The 17,516-nt window shown below is 29.6% G+C and overlaps 1 protein-coding gene across 1 annotated transcript in view; it reads right to left on the bottom strand.

Moving 5' to 3' along the window:
- Positions 1 to 2,227: 2,227 nt before the first annotated feature.
- Positions 2,228 to 17,516, bottom strand: part of LOC116767027 (acid sphingomyelinase-like phosphodiesterase 3a) — a 29,893-nt gene continuing 14,604 nt past the window's right edge. The window contains exons 2-10 of the mRNA XM_032657175.2: positions 12,535 to 12,658; positions 8,764 to 8,829; positions 6,831 to 6,984; positions 5,726 to 5,931; positions 5,491 to 5,657; positions 4,848 to 5,046; positions 4,502 to 4,611; positions 2,801 to 2,973; positions 2,228 to 2,578 (exon numbers count right to left, since the gene is read on the bottom strand). Coding sequence (XP_032513066.1) covers positions 2,368 to 2,578; positions 2,801 to 2,973; positions 4,502 to 4,611; positions 4,848 to 5,046; positions 5,491 to 5,657; positions 5,726 to 5,931; positions 6,831 to 6,984; positions 8,764 to 8,829; positions 12,535 to 12,604 — 1,356 coding nt within the window. The 5' untranslated portion in view covers positions 12,605 to 12,658 and the 3' untranslated portion in view covers positions 2,228 to 2,367. The remainder of the gene's footprint in view (positions 2,579 to 2,800; positions 2,974 to 4,501; positions 4,612 to 4,847; positions 5,047 to 5,490; positions 5,658 to 5,725; positions 5,932 to 6,830; positions 6,985 to 8,763; positions 8,830 to 12,534; positions 12,659 to 17,516) is intronic.

Below are 17,516 nucleotides of genomic sequence, written 5' to 3'. Positions count from 1 at the left end.
GTCATTGAATATTGGTCAAATATTTTTTCACAACAAAAAAGGTTTTATATGGGCCGTTTTTCCAAGCATTTTAGGGGTGCCAAGAAGATTAACAGCAGAAGAGCGTTTCCTAAGAAAATATTCTGAAAGAAATTGGAATATATGAATGTTAGAACTATAAGAAGTACCCTTTTTGTATCGAATGTGTGTTTTGTAAGAAAATATTAAATCCAAATAAGTATTTTGTGTTAAAATATGGTAATCATTAAGCATTGATGTATATATTTCAAATTTGACATGAAGGTTTCTTTTAAATAAAAGCCAATATATCTTCGACAATTATATTTTTCTTAATTACATTGACTCTTACTTGTAATTATATACAAAAGTTCAAATATCACAATTAAATCAGCAATACATATTCTAAGAGTTGCTTTTATGCTTGAGAAGATTGCTTGGTTCGACGAAAGTAGAACAAGATTTTTTATAGAACGGAGCGCTAATTATCAATATTACTATAAAAGTTGTATTAAATACAACACATCGATACGAATTTTTAAATCTCTCGTAGCTTTTTTTATATAATTTGGTTTCTTTTGACATACAATACTTTAGCAAAAAAATATCTCATTATTTTTATATTTCACAAAGAAATTTTAATAAAGAGGTAATATATTTAACAAATTAATATCAAGCTAGGCGTCACAGATATAAGAACCATTAAAATTATTTGAAATCTATTTAAACAAGAATATTATTAGTTCTAAACTTTTATAAACTTTTCTATGAATATTGTTTTATACCCATTATAACATCGAAACGTTTTTGTGGCTTATAATCTCTATAATCTGCTCGGATAGTATATTTGAAATTCTTTTATGGCAACATCTATCCTTTTTATGTTCACAGGAAGCGATGGCCTTTTTAGGGGGAAACGTAATGAGATTAACCTTCAAAGTAACGAGGGGTACAAATTTTAGCGATCAAAAAGTCCGCCTTTAGGATTCTGCCTGCGAATACAATAATTTATTCATATGCTTCTATGTTTTTTAGTACAAAACATGAGAGTTCTGTATCTTATTTATATATTGTGTGCTATGAATGACGTCACCAAAATGATTTAAATTATAATTTATATTACAAGCAAGACTTTGACTCTTTTTTCGTCTTTAATGACAAAAAAAAAATAACGGCTTAAAATGTCTGGCATTTTACATAAAAATTTATGCGAAATCATTTTGCATACAGTCATTTGGAATATTTCGTCGTCTTACCAGCTTCTAACGGAAATGTTGTTAGTAGATGTGCAACCAATTTGAATTTTAATTAATTCATATTATTATTAGAGTGAAATATGACGTAATATAAGCAGGACTGTTGTCTTATTGTTTTATTATTTTATGTGACTCACTAGTCTTATGTGTTTATTGAGTTTAACGCGAATTATCTTTTTTAATTATATTTAACTGGAACTTAAAAAAAATGGAAATAATATAAAACACAGAACCTTAATTCGTAATTTACTTTACTTTCAAGAAACCCAGTGACAGTGATGTATAGAAATTGGTTCCCCAAAATCAGAGCGTGTTTCCTTTTCATAATGGGGGAAAATTGTATGATGTGCTTTATTTTTCTTTCTACTAAGTGGATTCAACAAAGGAATTTCAAATTGCCTCTTTTTTTAATAGATATAACATTTATAAGTGAATTTCGTTTTTTTGATTTCGTAAGTCGTTAATAAATTACAATTACCAAAATGTTTTTCTTTTATTTAAACAATCTTCTCAAGACACTAGCCACAAACAAATAGCCATTTTATAGTTTAGAATATTATGATCTAGATTTGATAACATTTTATAATACTGTACACTTAATAGTTAAACCACTCCGAATAGCAATTTATATTTGTCTATTACCAACTTTGATGCAACTGGAAAAGGAATATTTAATTAACACACCTCAGAGACTGAATTGAGAACTCAGACTTCCCTTAGTAAGTAATGGAATTACATTTACCTGGTTTCATATAATTACATTCTGATGGTATGTAGTTATAAATAATGATATTTATACAATACTCGATTTGATAATGTTTGAGTAGATAAAATTAAGAAAATAGCTTATAGCCTATACAACTACTGTCACTTACGATATTTTTTAACTAATACTGAGAGTTTATTAAGCATGCTGAGTACATATGTATTGCATTTTAATACATTTCTACGATTTATAAAATATTAAAAAAAAATTAGCATGTTGAAAATATTAACATTTATTAATGTATTACAAAAAAAGGACATACATTCATATATCATATATTTATACATTCATGAGAACTCAATGACTATTTTTAACTATACGTAATTTCAACTAAAGGTTTTCTATTGTTTAAGAAGATAGCAAAAATATCATGGCGTAAACCAAAATTGCAGCAGAAGTATGAGGCGCGCGCGATGCTAGCGCCGACGCAGGATTGCGGACACATGAGCGAAATTCATGGAAATCAGCTCGAGTTATCGCACAGAAATGCACGTGAATACATGCAGTGTCACACTCAGATACATCAGTGGCGTGTCGCACCCGCAGAGCTGATAAATACCTAATTGGCATTTAAATAATTAACAATATAGACATAAATCAGTTAGATAGTAGGTTACAGCCATTCAGTATTTCATTAATATAAAACCTTCATTACTATAATGTGTTTAAAATAATATCGTAAGCACAACACGATTTGCCTTGTGCCACTTACGTTGAAAAATAATGACATAAACACATACATAATTTTAATTTTGGAACAATTTGTAATTAATTTACTTACTTGTTAAGATAGGTTCTATCTGGATAATTTCTAATCTTCTCAGCCAAATTGTCCAATGACACTGCGCTTACTTCTCTTAGACCATAATATTGTGTGACATTGTATTCAACGGCCCAATGCGCTTCACCTCTTGTATTAGTTACATCTAGATAATACTGTGTATAATCTAATACCTGCAAACAATTAATAGTGATTTTAAAAAGGCAATCATAATTCAACATCAATATGAATATGCTTTACGTAAGTCATGTCTTTTAAAAATGTATAATATAACATCGTACATAGATTATGTGTATTTGTTGAAGTTCATAAATATTTTTAGTGATAAATAACATTAGTACACAATGATATTGTTTCAAAAAAATAAACAGAGGAAAGACTGAAGTTAAAGCAAAGTAGGTAGTAAAAAAACTGTTAATAAATAGAGCGTAAATAAATCTTTAATTTAATTGTATCCAACGCTTTTAATGCTGCATAAGGCTAACAAAGCATCAGAATTCCTCAGACACAGTAGAGGAGGGGCAAAACTGGCTGAAATTAAGCAACGTCATGTTATTTCCTTTATCATGGCATCCCGTTGATTAAACATGTTTAGAGATCAAAAGTTTATTTCGAAAACTCAATTCATTAGGCTCCGATATATAAACATTTTACTCTGTTCATTCCTTTATATTTTCTGGAAGAAAAATTTTGCATACGTATTTCTCGACGAAATCTTTGATGTGTGTTTAAATACATCTTCCGTTATATATATAAAATAACATAAGTTTAACTTGGAAAGGATAGTAGTTGGTATGATTAAGAAAACAAAATAAATTTTCAACACAGCTTTGGTCTGACTTACTTTGATTCGTTAATTCAGAGATTTTTTTTATATATTATTGAATTTATTTTTTTTTCCATTAATTTCTAAACAACTTTATTGATTTATTTAGATACTTTATCACATTCAGTTTTAAAAACGCATGAACGAGAATTAAAATTAAAATTTTTAATTTTTAATGTGGAATGTAAAGTTTATCTGAATTTTAAATGTAATTATCGAATGACTACAACAATATGTTATTTTAAGGGCATACATCGTTAGTCGGGAATACTGTACAATTCTGTTAAGTGCTATCTGTGTGCATGAAACTCAGGAAGCGACCGCAATGCTGTGCAATTAATATTGTATCGGGATAAAGAATAGCAATTTAAAAATATCGTATAAGCTATTAATTGCTGGAAATGATTTAGAGAGTAATATAGGTTTGGATAACGTTGGACTTAACGTATTTTTTCTTTCCGCTCATGTTTTCTCATAGAAATGTTCCGTGTATTACCGACTTTATATATAAGGTGTTATAAATCGTATCTTTTATGTAAAGAAATAAAGAAGATATATTTTATGTTTCGTTCGGTCATCATTTCCGTCCGTCGTTTATTTTTATTACATGTTCGGATTACACATAGAAACACATTTTTTCAGACAACCTTTTTGGATTGTAATATTTTATTATATATATTTATATACAATCAAATATTTGTCATATTACTGAATTTTTAAGATATTTGTGAACACTTAAAACCCCATAAAATTATAATCATATCATTGAGCACGAATTAAGAAATAATAACAAAAAATATAGCTACAAATGAGTGCATAGATTTCAGCCCGATTCCTAAAACTTATAAATATTTTAAAATAAACCTTCATCTTACTTTTCCTGTATTAGACTCAAATTTATAAAGTCTTAATCCTGGATTCGAAACACTGCCCGCACCTCGTGGAGTGAGCGACGGTGCTAAAAGCGCCCACGATACAGGTCGCCCTAAAAATAGTATCTCAACTTTATCTTATACTTAACAAAGACCATCTTTAACTTTTCTTTAAAATGTTTTAGAAACTTAAAAAAGGAAAATTTTAGAACATGACAATATATATAAGGAACATGAAAAACATGATTTGATCAAGTAAGAAATCACACGACTCTAACGTTGTTATACAGCTACATTTTATTATAGGCCATAATAAAGATATCTTAGTATCAACAAATTGCAACATTACCTTCACTATAAACAAGTCTGAATGTATCTGCGTGCCGATGTCCATAGAACTGGCCGGCGATGACGTCACTGAATGCTCTGATGACATGCAATAATCTCGCGTTAGCAGTCGGAGTAAGCTCTCCGCCGCCTGACGCCGACGAGCTTCCAGCGTTATGACGTTCTTCAACACCTAGCCCAGCATGAGCTACTAAGTATACCTAGCAGAAAATACAGAAATTTCATTGAAATGTCATGTGAAATAAAATTATTAATTTTAAATGAAAATCCGCGTAGTATATCCGAATAATACTAGTTCCATTTAAATGAATAAAACTCGCGAAAATCTTAGATCTCATTATTATTAATTTTGTTTTCAAATATATTTACTTTGAATTTGTAAGAATAAAATATATTTTTTATTAAAAAAGGATAAATATTTATACTTTCCATCCCTTAAATATCTAGAACAATAAATGTATGACAAAAACTACACAAAACTCTCTAGCAAGTATCCAACTTTTTGCTGAACTCTCTCATGCATACATTATCTCAACAGTTGTATTCAAATAATAAAAAGTAGTTACTACATATTTTATATGATATGACTGGTCACAATTTATATTTTTAATTTGTCATAGAATTGAAAAAAGAAACATAAATACCATTTCGTTTTTCCTTCTTGCCTTACTAAGTACGTGTTCAAGCCACTCCCACTGCGCTCGTCCTCTGTGAGGACCGTCAGTCTTGGCCGCACCTCCAGCCCAAAGCACGCTATTAAGAACGACAATTCGGAGTTTGCTGTGAGACTGTTCTATGGTATAATAACCACCTAAAATAAATATAAACTTGTTAGTTAATTGTAATTAAGAATTTTACACAATTCAAGTTACTATATACCTGTCTCAAAAGTCTGTAAAGCCTCGGTGGGCAGCCACTGCATCCACATGTCCACTAACTTCCTGGATGGTGGAGGATCGTTATGACCCAATGCTGGAAATACAAACTGGCTACTAAATGTACGACTTAGTATGTCAGTTACGTTTCTGACCGCCTCTAGTTTGATTTCATCACTCAGATGTTCCATAGATGACGACAAGATGTCCCTGTGAAATATACGTATGTATCATATAATAATAACAATAAATGTATTTATATATCGTGTATATAAAATTAAACCTTACTTTTTGGTAACGATTTGTTCAAGATATTCTCATAAGGTATATTTGAAACGGTATTTATTGTTAAAAGTACAACAAAACTCAAAACTATATTAAAAATAAAACCTTGATTAAATTCAGAGTAAATCAACTGTTCACAGTATTATATTGAGTTACTAGAAGTATATTTAAACATTTTAGAGAAGGTTAGGCACCCCTAAAAACTTCATGTCTCACAACTAACTTTAATAAATTTTGACAAAGTCGTCTTGGTGATTTCTCAGAATTCCGTTTTTTTGTATTATATTACCAACTTTAATGATAATTATTTTAATATATTTCAAATATCATTAAATCTTTAGAAATAGCATGAAAATTTTATCAATTGAACTGTATAATAACATTCTACATTATACAAAAATTATACATATATATATACCCGTGACAATACCATCGCTCTATCAAATTTCTACACTATACAAACAGAGTTGGTCTGTCCACCGCAAACTATGTTAGTAATTAAGGCAACTGTTACACACCAACGATCAGAAACGATGGCATTGTAATACAACAAACGAAATATAAAATAAAATGGACGTAGTTTAATATATAGTGTCAATATTTCAGTCCTATTGGCGTTTGCCCAAGAACTTCGAACAATAAATACCAAACACAAATACTTTGTTAATTTCATTTAAGTTTTGGGAACACAAAATTTGTTTATGGCAAAATAAATATAATATTACAATAATCATTAAACTCGTATTGTAATATTTGAAGTTAATTAAAAGGATCATTTACTGATAGTCGATACTTCAAATGAAACTAATGTTCTGTGTTATTACCCGGTCCATAGTACAAATTCTAACGTATCAGGATGTCGTTCAGCCATGAATGTGGCAGCGCTTTGTATGAGTGGCCACGAGCTGTCACACGTGTGGTCACGGTGGCGGCCATTGCGGTGGCTGTGCTCATTGCTGCCACGACTGTGCTTGCAACCTAGAATGTTATGTTAATTAGAACAGCTCTTATTTAATGAGGTTTTACAAAACCGTTTAGTAAAACCTGAAATGTGAATTATTTATTAAAAAGCACATTTGGTAATACAAGCCGCAAAATTTCATAGCTATTATTATGTATAAAATTTTAGATTTCTGAGTGCACTCTCTTAAAATCATGAGCGACTAAAACCTTTAAAAGAGCTTTTTAAATACTTTTGAAAAAGTATAAATGTCTCACATCCTATACATCATATTTATAGCGATGTAATTATTATGAATGTTATACAATTCTTGATAGTTATATAAATATATATGTTATGTTGTAAATCTATATAATGAAGCTTTTATTATTAAATAAATAACTTGTTTTATATATATACACAGATATCACTGCACGTAACTGTATCCTGTAAGATTACTAAAGCTGAGCTTATGGTTTAAACTCAATATGAGAAAATAATCAAGTCACACTGGATTACACAGTCAATTCTGAGCCAATTGATAAATATTTTAACAGATTTTTTGCATTATTTTCTACAACATTTACTGAAATCTCAATATTTATACATAGGTCATCAATATTTGGCATAGATAAGTTCCTATAAAATCTTACTTTTCTGCTATCCTTATCTGACTGTACTAAAACACTGACTTGACTTAAAACAAATCACGAAGTTACATGCCATCTTGTGCCACAAAGGATACGTGTAATGAATGCTTAATATCGCATTGAGAAGATATTGCTTAGGCAGCTTACACATTTCTGATATTTCAAAGACATGTTCAAACGAAACGACCTACTAACAGTTTTTTGTAAATCCTATATGTACTAAGTATCATATAAAAGAGTAAAAAAGTATAGAGTTTTAATAAAATAATTAATTTAAATAGATTCTTGTGTTTGTCCAAGACTTTCTGATGTTTTAAAAATATAAATCTTATAAATAATTTTAGATTATAATGCTAACCTTTAACTCCACATTAATAAACTTAAAGAGATTGAAGAACCACAACCTAATTAACTTGTAATTTGAAAATCTTTCGCAATTACAAAAAAAAAAAAAATATTTTTTATATTTAAAGTACCTCTTGATGAATGGAATTGAAACCGTTTTAGCTTTAATTTTTAAGAAATAAGCCAAAAATCTGAAAGACTAAAATTGAATATTCAATAAATAGTTATACGATAAATTTTTAAAAATAATTTGAAACAGAATATAAAAATATCTTTCCAAATTATTTTTACACACGACATGTATTACTCATTTCAATTTTATTCGCTTCAAAACACCCAGTGTCATTGATTCTTTACACTCGACTGGCCACGAGCTCTACGGTAAATTGTAGCATGGCTACGTGATTTGCTACAGACCTCTACGAGTATCTTTCGTACGTATTTAGTCTTATATCAAAAATACAAATGACAATAGACATTTTTCCATCGTGAAATGGAATTTTTATTCCATAATGATATGAAAATTCGAAATATACCGCAGAAAATATGTCTATTTCATGTAAATTATTGAAAAACAACGAAAAAATGACAAATCTAGATTAAGTAAATCAAATTCAGAAATTTCGAGTCGCTCCTCGTTTATACATAAAATTTATACAAAAGTTTCAAACAAAACAAAACCAACGAAATTAGGAGACATAATAGCTATGGAGTTTTAAAAGCCGTTTCAAATCCCAATACGCGATATAAATCAAAACAAACAAAAAGACAATTACGTGAATACCAAGTTTAAAAATTAAAAATGAAAACCCGAAAACTCACCTCTATGTAACTCGAGGGAGTTGTGGAACGGGTCATAATGAAGATCTGTGATGTGCCAGAAGTAACCTGCGAAGAATATATGAATTTAGTATGCATAATGCAGGTCTAAGAGGACAACAACACAAATTTATTTGTTTGTACAGTATATATATTTTGATATTTAGTACATATAGTGTTAGTTGTTTATAATTTTAAAACTAAGTTATTATGAATATATCATGACAGGCTGAGACAATTTGATTTTCATTATAGAGACACTATTATGAAAATCAAATTTTTACGTCAATACAAACCACGCTATATTTATCATATTTGATTTCCTTAATAATTGAAGATATAGCCGTCAGAGCTCTAACGATAATAAATCACCTACCATTTGTTTTGTCATAAATTTTGTATTTAATGGGTTATTTTATTTATCTATATAGATTATAACAGAAAATTTATAATAGAATGTAGGAAGATTTTATAATTGATTTTTAGACATAATATAACACATATTTTTTTCTCATAACAATGACACTACATAAAAGCAATTGGAATCCTTTTGTTTGCTAAAAGGAAAATACTGAAAGATTTGTGAGGCAATAGTAAAGAAGCATAGAAAAGGAAGCAATAATGTTTTCCCCGTGTTTATCAGTTTCTTTGTTCCTAATAATCTTAGAATTTTATTCTTGATTTATTAAGGATTTTTTATATTTAGCAAGATAACATATAACTTTTATCAATATTGGGCTAAGAAAAAACATATTATTATGAGAAAAATATTAAAACTATATCATAACGACAATTTTTGCATTTATTTAAAAATAAAATACGATGGCATAATATATTTCCATTTTTTATAAAAAAATTCAAAATCTAAATTCCAATAAAATTAAAAGAAACCGCTTTGGAATATATACAATACATGCACAACATAGTGAAAAATTGCTTTCATAAATTCACTACTTTATTCTTTGAAGACGACTTATACTATGAGAGAATTCCATCTAACCGTTTGTCATGTGCATCATACAGTATCTCGCGTCTCAGAGACTTTAATTTAGACTGAGCGTCGATCGTGAGCGCACTACATCATCGTGATTATGTGTAAATTTTACTAAGTTTATATCTCTATTAGTCTTCACAAACACGAACAACAGTTTTTAAGGTTAGGGAAATTAGTCGTCCATGTGATGTATGATTCAAAAACTTTAGTCATTTGTAGCATTTAATATGTATGGATGATATTTATATTTATAACATATATCAGTTGAGTATTTTTATCTATTAAAGCAATTTGATTAACGCGATCCTGTATTTTTAAACATATGGTAATAAGCTAATTATTGACGAATTTTAACTTGTCTCAGAATAAAAACATAACAATGAATGTTTCTATATTTGTGTTACTGAATTATCAATAAAAGCGCAGTTTTGTATTCCAAATCTATGAGTATCAAGTCAAGGATAATATTAAAAGCTCTTCTCAGTTGACATTTTTACGTTTCTTAATTTTAATTGATGGTCGCTAAATTTTTGAGTAAAAATAATACTTGGTGAAGAAGGATTTGTGAACAGTGATATATAATCCTATGATTCATTGATGATTGCACTATATGCTGTGCTATTGTTGATTTATTTTTACTGTTATAATATATATTCTTACCCTTTCTGTAATAGTAGGCTTTGTTTGAACTAATAAATAAACCGCAGCCATAGCTTTTTTACACACTTTAATGTTTTTTTTTTGGGTAGTACATTCTTCGGCGAGTTTCCCGAGTTACTCATTTTGGCCTTAGTAACATAGCCTGTTAGAATTGAATTTTTTTTTATCTTGTCACTTACTCTTTTGACGTAAGGCAAAAGGAGACGTTTCTTGCAGGTACCTACATATTTAAGTGTATGCGTTTCCTAAATTCAGCTATATATGGATAGAAATAGAGGAGATGGCTCCTCTTTCTATTTCTATGATTATCTATTAGCCTCCATTTCGAATGTGAATTTTATTTTCGGATGTATAGAGTTACGATTGAGTTGATACACTTTTAGCATAGTTTAATGGTTTTGGGTCCATTAGCGATATTTTGTCTTCAAAGTTGTCCATCCAGAGATTTGCAAATTACTATACCGCCAATCTGAAGGTAATTATGGCTTTGAAAAAGGAAGTGGTCACATTCTTTTGAGGTTTACAGAAGATTAATGAATTTGCATATTAGCTCGTTTTCCTTCAGTCCGCTTTTATTTAATAATCAATGAATATTGCTTGACTGTCGTTTTTCTCGTCGATAGGTGGAAATGAAGTTGTAGGCGGTGAACGCATTAATCATATCTTAGACGTTGTGAACCCACTATATATTCTCTACCGTGAAGACATCCAAGTTAGATTTGGAAGGAAAAAGAAACGCAGGCAAACCGTTATAATCCTTTGGTGTGCGTATAAAGAAGGAGAAAGCGCTTCAATTCGTCCGGATGCGAAGAAGATCTACTACAAAAGAATGCAGAAAAGCCGTACCTCTGGTCATTCAACCGTAAAAAGGGGATTAACTAATTAACTTTTCAATTAATTATATAGTATCAAATTATTGTCAGCCATAAGTTCTTTTTCACGTCATTTATCTTGGCTTAAAACAGTGAGATGACCATTGGCAATAACTGCCCAAATGCCACAGCAGAATTCCACTAATTAAGTTAAGGTGAATGGACTTCTCCTGGTGATGATAAGACGCGCTTGTGTTTTGATAGCGTCAACTTTTACAAGATTAACAAGGCTCTATTTGGGGACCTTACTTGAAGTGTGAAATTAAAACGCTCTACCAAAGCCTCTCTTTCCAAACTATTTTTATTTTCGGCTAGCCCCAGCGTTGAATGATTACTTTCTATTGTATTATGTTGTTTCGGTGCGCTTAGGTTTGTGTGTTTCTGGAGATTTTTTATTTTTTGAGTACTTCTGGCAATTAGGCTATATGATTCCAGTTTGTGTACCTTACTATCACATAAAGAATCCCATAGTTTTGTTGACAATCAGTTGTTTTATCACAGCGATATTTTCCATTCTATCTCTCTCAATCCTTGAATTTATTTTAATGCTTGACACTTTGTATGGTGATAGTAATGGCAAGAATTTTTGACTTTCGTAATACAACGTTAACGTATAGTCTCAAGGTATCGGCATCAGTGGGCGGTAATTTGTTTCGGACTATAGTCTCGATAAAACTACTGATTATAGTTTCATATGGCCTTTCTCGTACTGCGTATGGAAGATGACATATTAGTTTAGGAGTTCATACAAAGCTCGTGATTTTAGCAACGATTTTAACTGTAAGGTAATTAAAATTCAGGTCTGAAATATTTATTATGTTTTTTTTTGTGTTTTCGGTATACAGAGAATGTTTCTCTTTCGATAATTTACTCCTCTAGATGCCATCGTTTAATAAGAATATCTACTGGGCTTATCGTCCATAAAATGATATTTGTAGTAATGCAATAAAATGTCTAGTCATAGATTTGATAATCAAATACTTCTTTATCCAGTGTATTACTAGCCACAATTACAAACGATTTTATTAAATGCTCGTTTGTTGTGAATGATTCTCTAGATTGGTCTCAAGATTTTTCCACTTTTTTGTGGTTAATATTGAATATTGTTAACATAAAAACCTAGTATAATTTTTCAACTTAATGTTTAGCAACTTTTAGTATACGCTCACATTTTAGTATACATAGATACCGGTATATATGTACGCAATCTTATCAACTAAATCTTTTTAATAAACTCGTATTTCTTACCAATTTTAGCGTGTGTCAGATCAAGCCACAGCAGGCTGGTGATGTAAAGAGTAAAGCTGCTTGGAGTCATGTTACGGCGTTACATTGTGGCCGTACTGAATAGATGACCTCATGCTCACTGCACCTTTAACAATATACATTGTTAGTTATTTAAAGTATAGTATCTAGATTTGTGTCTCACATTTTGTTATATTTATATAGTAACTACATGAACAAGTCTCAATAGAATGCGGAATATGAACAGGTTATTTGTCAAATATTTATGTTTGAAAATAAAAAATATGCAATTGAACACGAATTTCGTAAAATTTGATTTTTTTGAAGGCTTGCATTTGTGTAGCTAGAGAGACGAAACTTCTCAGCTTTTCATGGGTACCGGATCCATTGTAATTACACAATAATATATGTGCATTTTTATGTTATTGGAATAAAATATAACCCTAAATAAATCATCTATTTTCAATGATTGATCAAATCTGTAATTGAATTAGCAAAAATGCGATCTTACTATAAGAATAAACCGCAAAAAGTTGAAAAACAATTTGTAATACTTTAAAAGGTTTTCGTATCTCAAATAAAATAAAAGACCCTTGTAATATCACTTTGTTATCTGATCGGCTGACTGTCTGCAGTCTGTCTGTCAAATATTCTTATCTCGGAAACGCATGGAGGTATATGGTTGAAATTAATATATATCTATAAGATTTGAAACCTGGGGATTCGTAATGACAACAAAAAATAAATCTATGAAACCATTGTTGGGCCAGTTGGACTCTCACTAGTCTTCATTTTTCTTGTATATTTTTTCATTAAATTATGTACTATTCACACGAACTCTCAAATACAAGTATTTGAATGTAGTACATCCTTATTTAGTTACATAAATATAAACAGTCATGGTTGAGAAACTCCAAACGGTCAGTGTGACGGACAAATGGCCACTTGACACGACTCAGTTGAAGCACTACAAGCGGATTACGGTTTAAGTAACAAGATAATTGCGTGAACCCAATAGTTATGGCAGCTTTATTTGATCGGATATTAGAGAATTTATAAGACTAAAATTAAGTGCGATAAACAAAATACAAAACAAATACTACTAGTACTTCGTATTATACCCTTCATAACTGATATTATTTTTGAATATCTACCAATGTACATAAGTTATGATTGATATTGTCATATGATTGGTTACATATCTTCAATGCAAAACAAAACTGAACTCTTACTCTCGCGATGTAAAATGTTTAGCTTTTACATATTTTACTCCACACAAAAGTATATTTGTTAAAATATTTTATTAATATAAATTTCTTATTGTAGAACACATAAGTATTTTTATTTCTTCCTGCAACTTCTAATAAAGTTGATTTCTTTTAAGTATCTCGTCGCTACATTCTATAAATTACGTCAGACATGACTGGCTCCACTCAAATAGCGATCGTTGTTCCGGAGGATCGACGCTACAACGGCTGCTGTGCCAAAGCTGAGTGCAAATGAGCTTTTTTGTTGACTGTACCCTCCTTTGTTTGTATATAACTCATTCGAGTAGCGCTTCGAGCATTGTAAAAATACGGTTTCGTATCACGATGACATGCAAAAAAGAAATAGGAATAATGACCGTGTCCCATTTTTCAAGTTTTCACAAGTAAGATTCATAATGAAAATGTAAATACCGAAATTTAGGTGAGGTGAAGTTGGAAGTAAAATATTTTTTGTTCAATGTGAAATGATATCTCTGTTCTCATATCTTTGGGTTGAAGAGAACACCGTTATGGTACCTATTCATTTAAGTTTATTCTTTGTAACGTTTTGTGTGAGAAAATTATTAGAGTTAAAAATAATATAAATTTTACTAAACCTAAATCATAAAGGCATATTAGTGTATTATACTTTTATGTTTCATTAATCTAATCTATTTCTATGTACTTGATTTCATAAGAACTGTACCATTATAAATGATTGTTAATTTAATATCATTATAATTCAAAAGTTTGTCACTCCTGGTATATTTTGGCCATCATTACACCTGTGCTATATTATATTGATACATTAGAAAAATTCGCCATGTATACGCAAAGATTGCCTTAATATAATTCTAAAGCATTTCCATACAATACGGTTCCAGGACAATCCAATTAAAACTTTCCGCTATATAATACAAAGTTTAGTTTTCTTTGGAACATTTTTGTCGTAAGAAGTAATGATCGATATATTGTACTTGATACTTATACAACCTAACTTCATGATAGGCAATGTATAATTTTTAGGATAATGACAAACGAAGATGTCTGCTAACTGAATCTAAAATATTGTTAGTTAAAAATAATTATAATATTGAGTCATAGTTTGTTCAACTTACAAGATAAGATTATTTGAAAGGTTTGTTTGATCACATTAAAATCTTATAACAAATGTAGGACAAAAGATAGAGCAACAATGGTTTGTACTTCCCTTCAAATTGAAGTTATTTCGTGAGCTATCGACATCCATTGAAAAGTTTTTGAAAGCTTCGTCTTTGATGTTTTAATATTAATAGATGAGATAAGTTTCTTATTGATTAAAGGCATAATTAAACGTAAAAGTTCTGTCGTCTTAATTCCTATTACTGTTTTGATGAAAAATTCCTAATGAATTATGAAAATATGTTTAATCTAATCGATAAATACAGAGTATAACAAGTGACGTTGAAGTTATTTCAAGTCAATTAGTTGGAGATAACTTTAAAATTCAATTGCAAAATTCGATACAAGGCAATTTAAGTGGAAAATTTTACAAAAGTGATATAGATTGGTACTATCTCCTTAGTGGATTATAACTATAAAAGTTTTGTGTAATATAAGAAATTATTTTTTTGTATTAGGAACTAAGAAAGAATATTTGTTTTTTTTTTGACATTGCTTAAGAGATAAGCCTTAAGAGATGTGTTATCTAGATCGAAATCCTTTGGTAAAAATTTTAAAAATTTTATTTTGTGGCAATTGCATCATCGTGTATGACATATGTATTATATATATTATTACCTTTTATTTATTACTTAAAAATACTTTTATTATTATATAACTGAATAATAAAATAAAATAAAACAATTAGGGAAATATAAATTAAACAATAAAAAATGAGCCAGTCCGCCTAGTTTTTATCTCAAAAAGATGAGGGATCCTCATTAGGTCTTAGTATATATATATATAAGATTTACTATAAATAGTAAATCCTAGGCTCTTTATTCCATTCATGAACTGTTTTAAAGTAAAATGAAAAAAAAAATTATATATCTTATAGATCAAAATGTTTCGGGTTGAGATTACTGAGTGCTATGTTGAACAAGTTTAGTACGAGTATACATAGGCTCTTATACATTGTTAGATATCTTAAGAAAAGAGCAACTATAGAATTTCTATGATAGCTTTTCTCAATAAAGATGCTTTTCGAGACGGAGGTAGCTTCTTTACGAAAAAGTATAGGAACAGACAAAAGATATAATTTGAGAATTCTAATGTACTTGTAAAATAATGATGGGAAGGTGGATTTTCTTTAGGGGGCAGAATGACCTTAAGATTATTTATGTGGTCTATATGTTTCTGAGTTTTAATGACCAAGCTTATTAGTTGAATAATATAATTTGAATTTTATGATTAGATACATCCTCTCTCTGAGGAAAGCTCACTGCTGACAGAGAAGATCTATTTATCTCTTTGTCTTATGAGAAGTGGTAGAATTAGTACGTGGTTAAACGTGAAAACCCCTTCTGAAAGGCGTTCTAAAATAATTTTAAAATTAGGCGATCTTAGAAACACATCAAACAATGAAATTCCATTTTAAAGATTCTGATGGGAGTTTTCTGAAAGTAAATTTTTTGAATAATTATGAGAGATATATAAAAAACAATACTTTAAATAACGTATTCATTTTAAAAAAGCAAATACACAATATTTTTTTTCATTAGCTGTAATTTCGGTTAAATAATATACACTTTTGTCCTACTGAATCTTTTCTATATTTTAAATGTCGTAAATTCGCACCAGAATCCAGTTGACCCGGCGCGCTGTAATTTTGCATAGATTCTAGTGTTTTGCATTTTAATGCCGCCATTCCGCTAAGTAGTGAGATACTTGTCTGCCACTTGTGAAAGAAATATGTATGTTGGACTCGAGTACGGTTTTTTTTAGCTACTTAAAATTATTTTTATGTTACAATCTATTAGTTATCCAAAGTACCATTGAACAAAGTAATAGTGAATTTAGTATTAAGTTTATGTGCAGAGAAGCGAATTTAAAATAAGTATTTGTTTTCGCTGTGTGAAACAGAGCACAAATAAAAATTTATCTTATATATAAAACGAAAGTTTGAAAGATTCAGTATATGGTTATACAATCCTTGTGCATCTTGAAGCATGAATTATGGATACCGCTTCCAACTCCACTGTGTTATGATATAATCATTTATTTGAAATTTTCTTTTTATCCATGGTTGTGTTTCAGTGTTTGTATGGAATAAATCTGGTAATAATAACATACATATTCGATAACGATGTATATCTGATATGTTAATCTTTGTATTGGATCTTTAAATTTTAGTTATTTTTAAATTTATCAGAAGTTGCTGATATTAAAAAAGAAATGTGGACGCAATTTTCATAATTAAGATCGATGGCATTAAAACTGCTTCTTAGCTAAGCTTCGCAGGTGCTGTCCATGATTAATAATTTAGCTGCCATCTGCACTCGTAGTTAGAGAGCCGACTTTTAGTTTTGAAAATACAGATTAAGTGACAGCAGAAACCCTGTATGAACATTTGCAGGCATAAAATATATCACATAACCTTTGTGATATTATTAATTAAATTTTCTATTACGCTAAAGGAACGCTATAAAGGCTTATAAATCATAACCTTTGTTTCTAAAAAATCAACATTAATCTTTTTGTTTCATTTGTTTAGACAGACTATGGTATCAGAAAAATCAGGTCGTAGTATTATTTATT

Source organism: Danaus plexippus, chromosome 10 (assembly GCF_018135715.1).
Source record: "Danaus plexippus chromosome 10, MEX_DaPlex, whole genome shotgun sequence".
Lineage (NCBI taxonomy): Eukaryota > Metazoa > Arthropoda > Insecta > Lepidoptera > Nymphalidae > Danaus > Danaus plexippus.
Note: the sequence above shows the minus strand (reverse complement) of the source record. Positions and strands in the feature narration are given on the sequence as shown.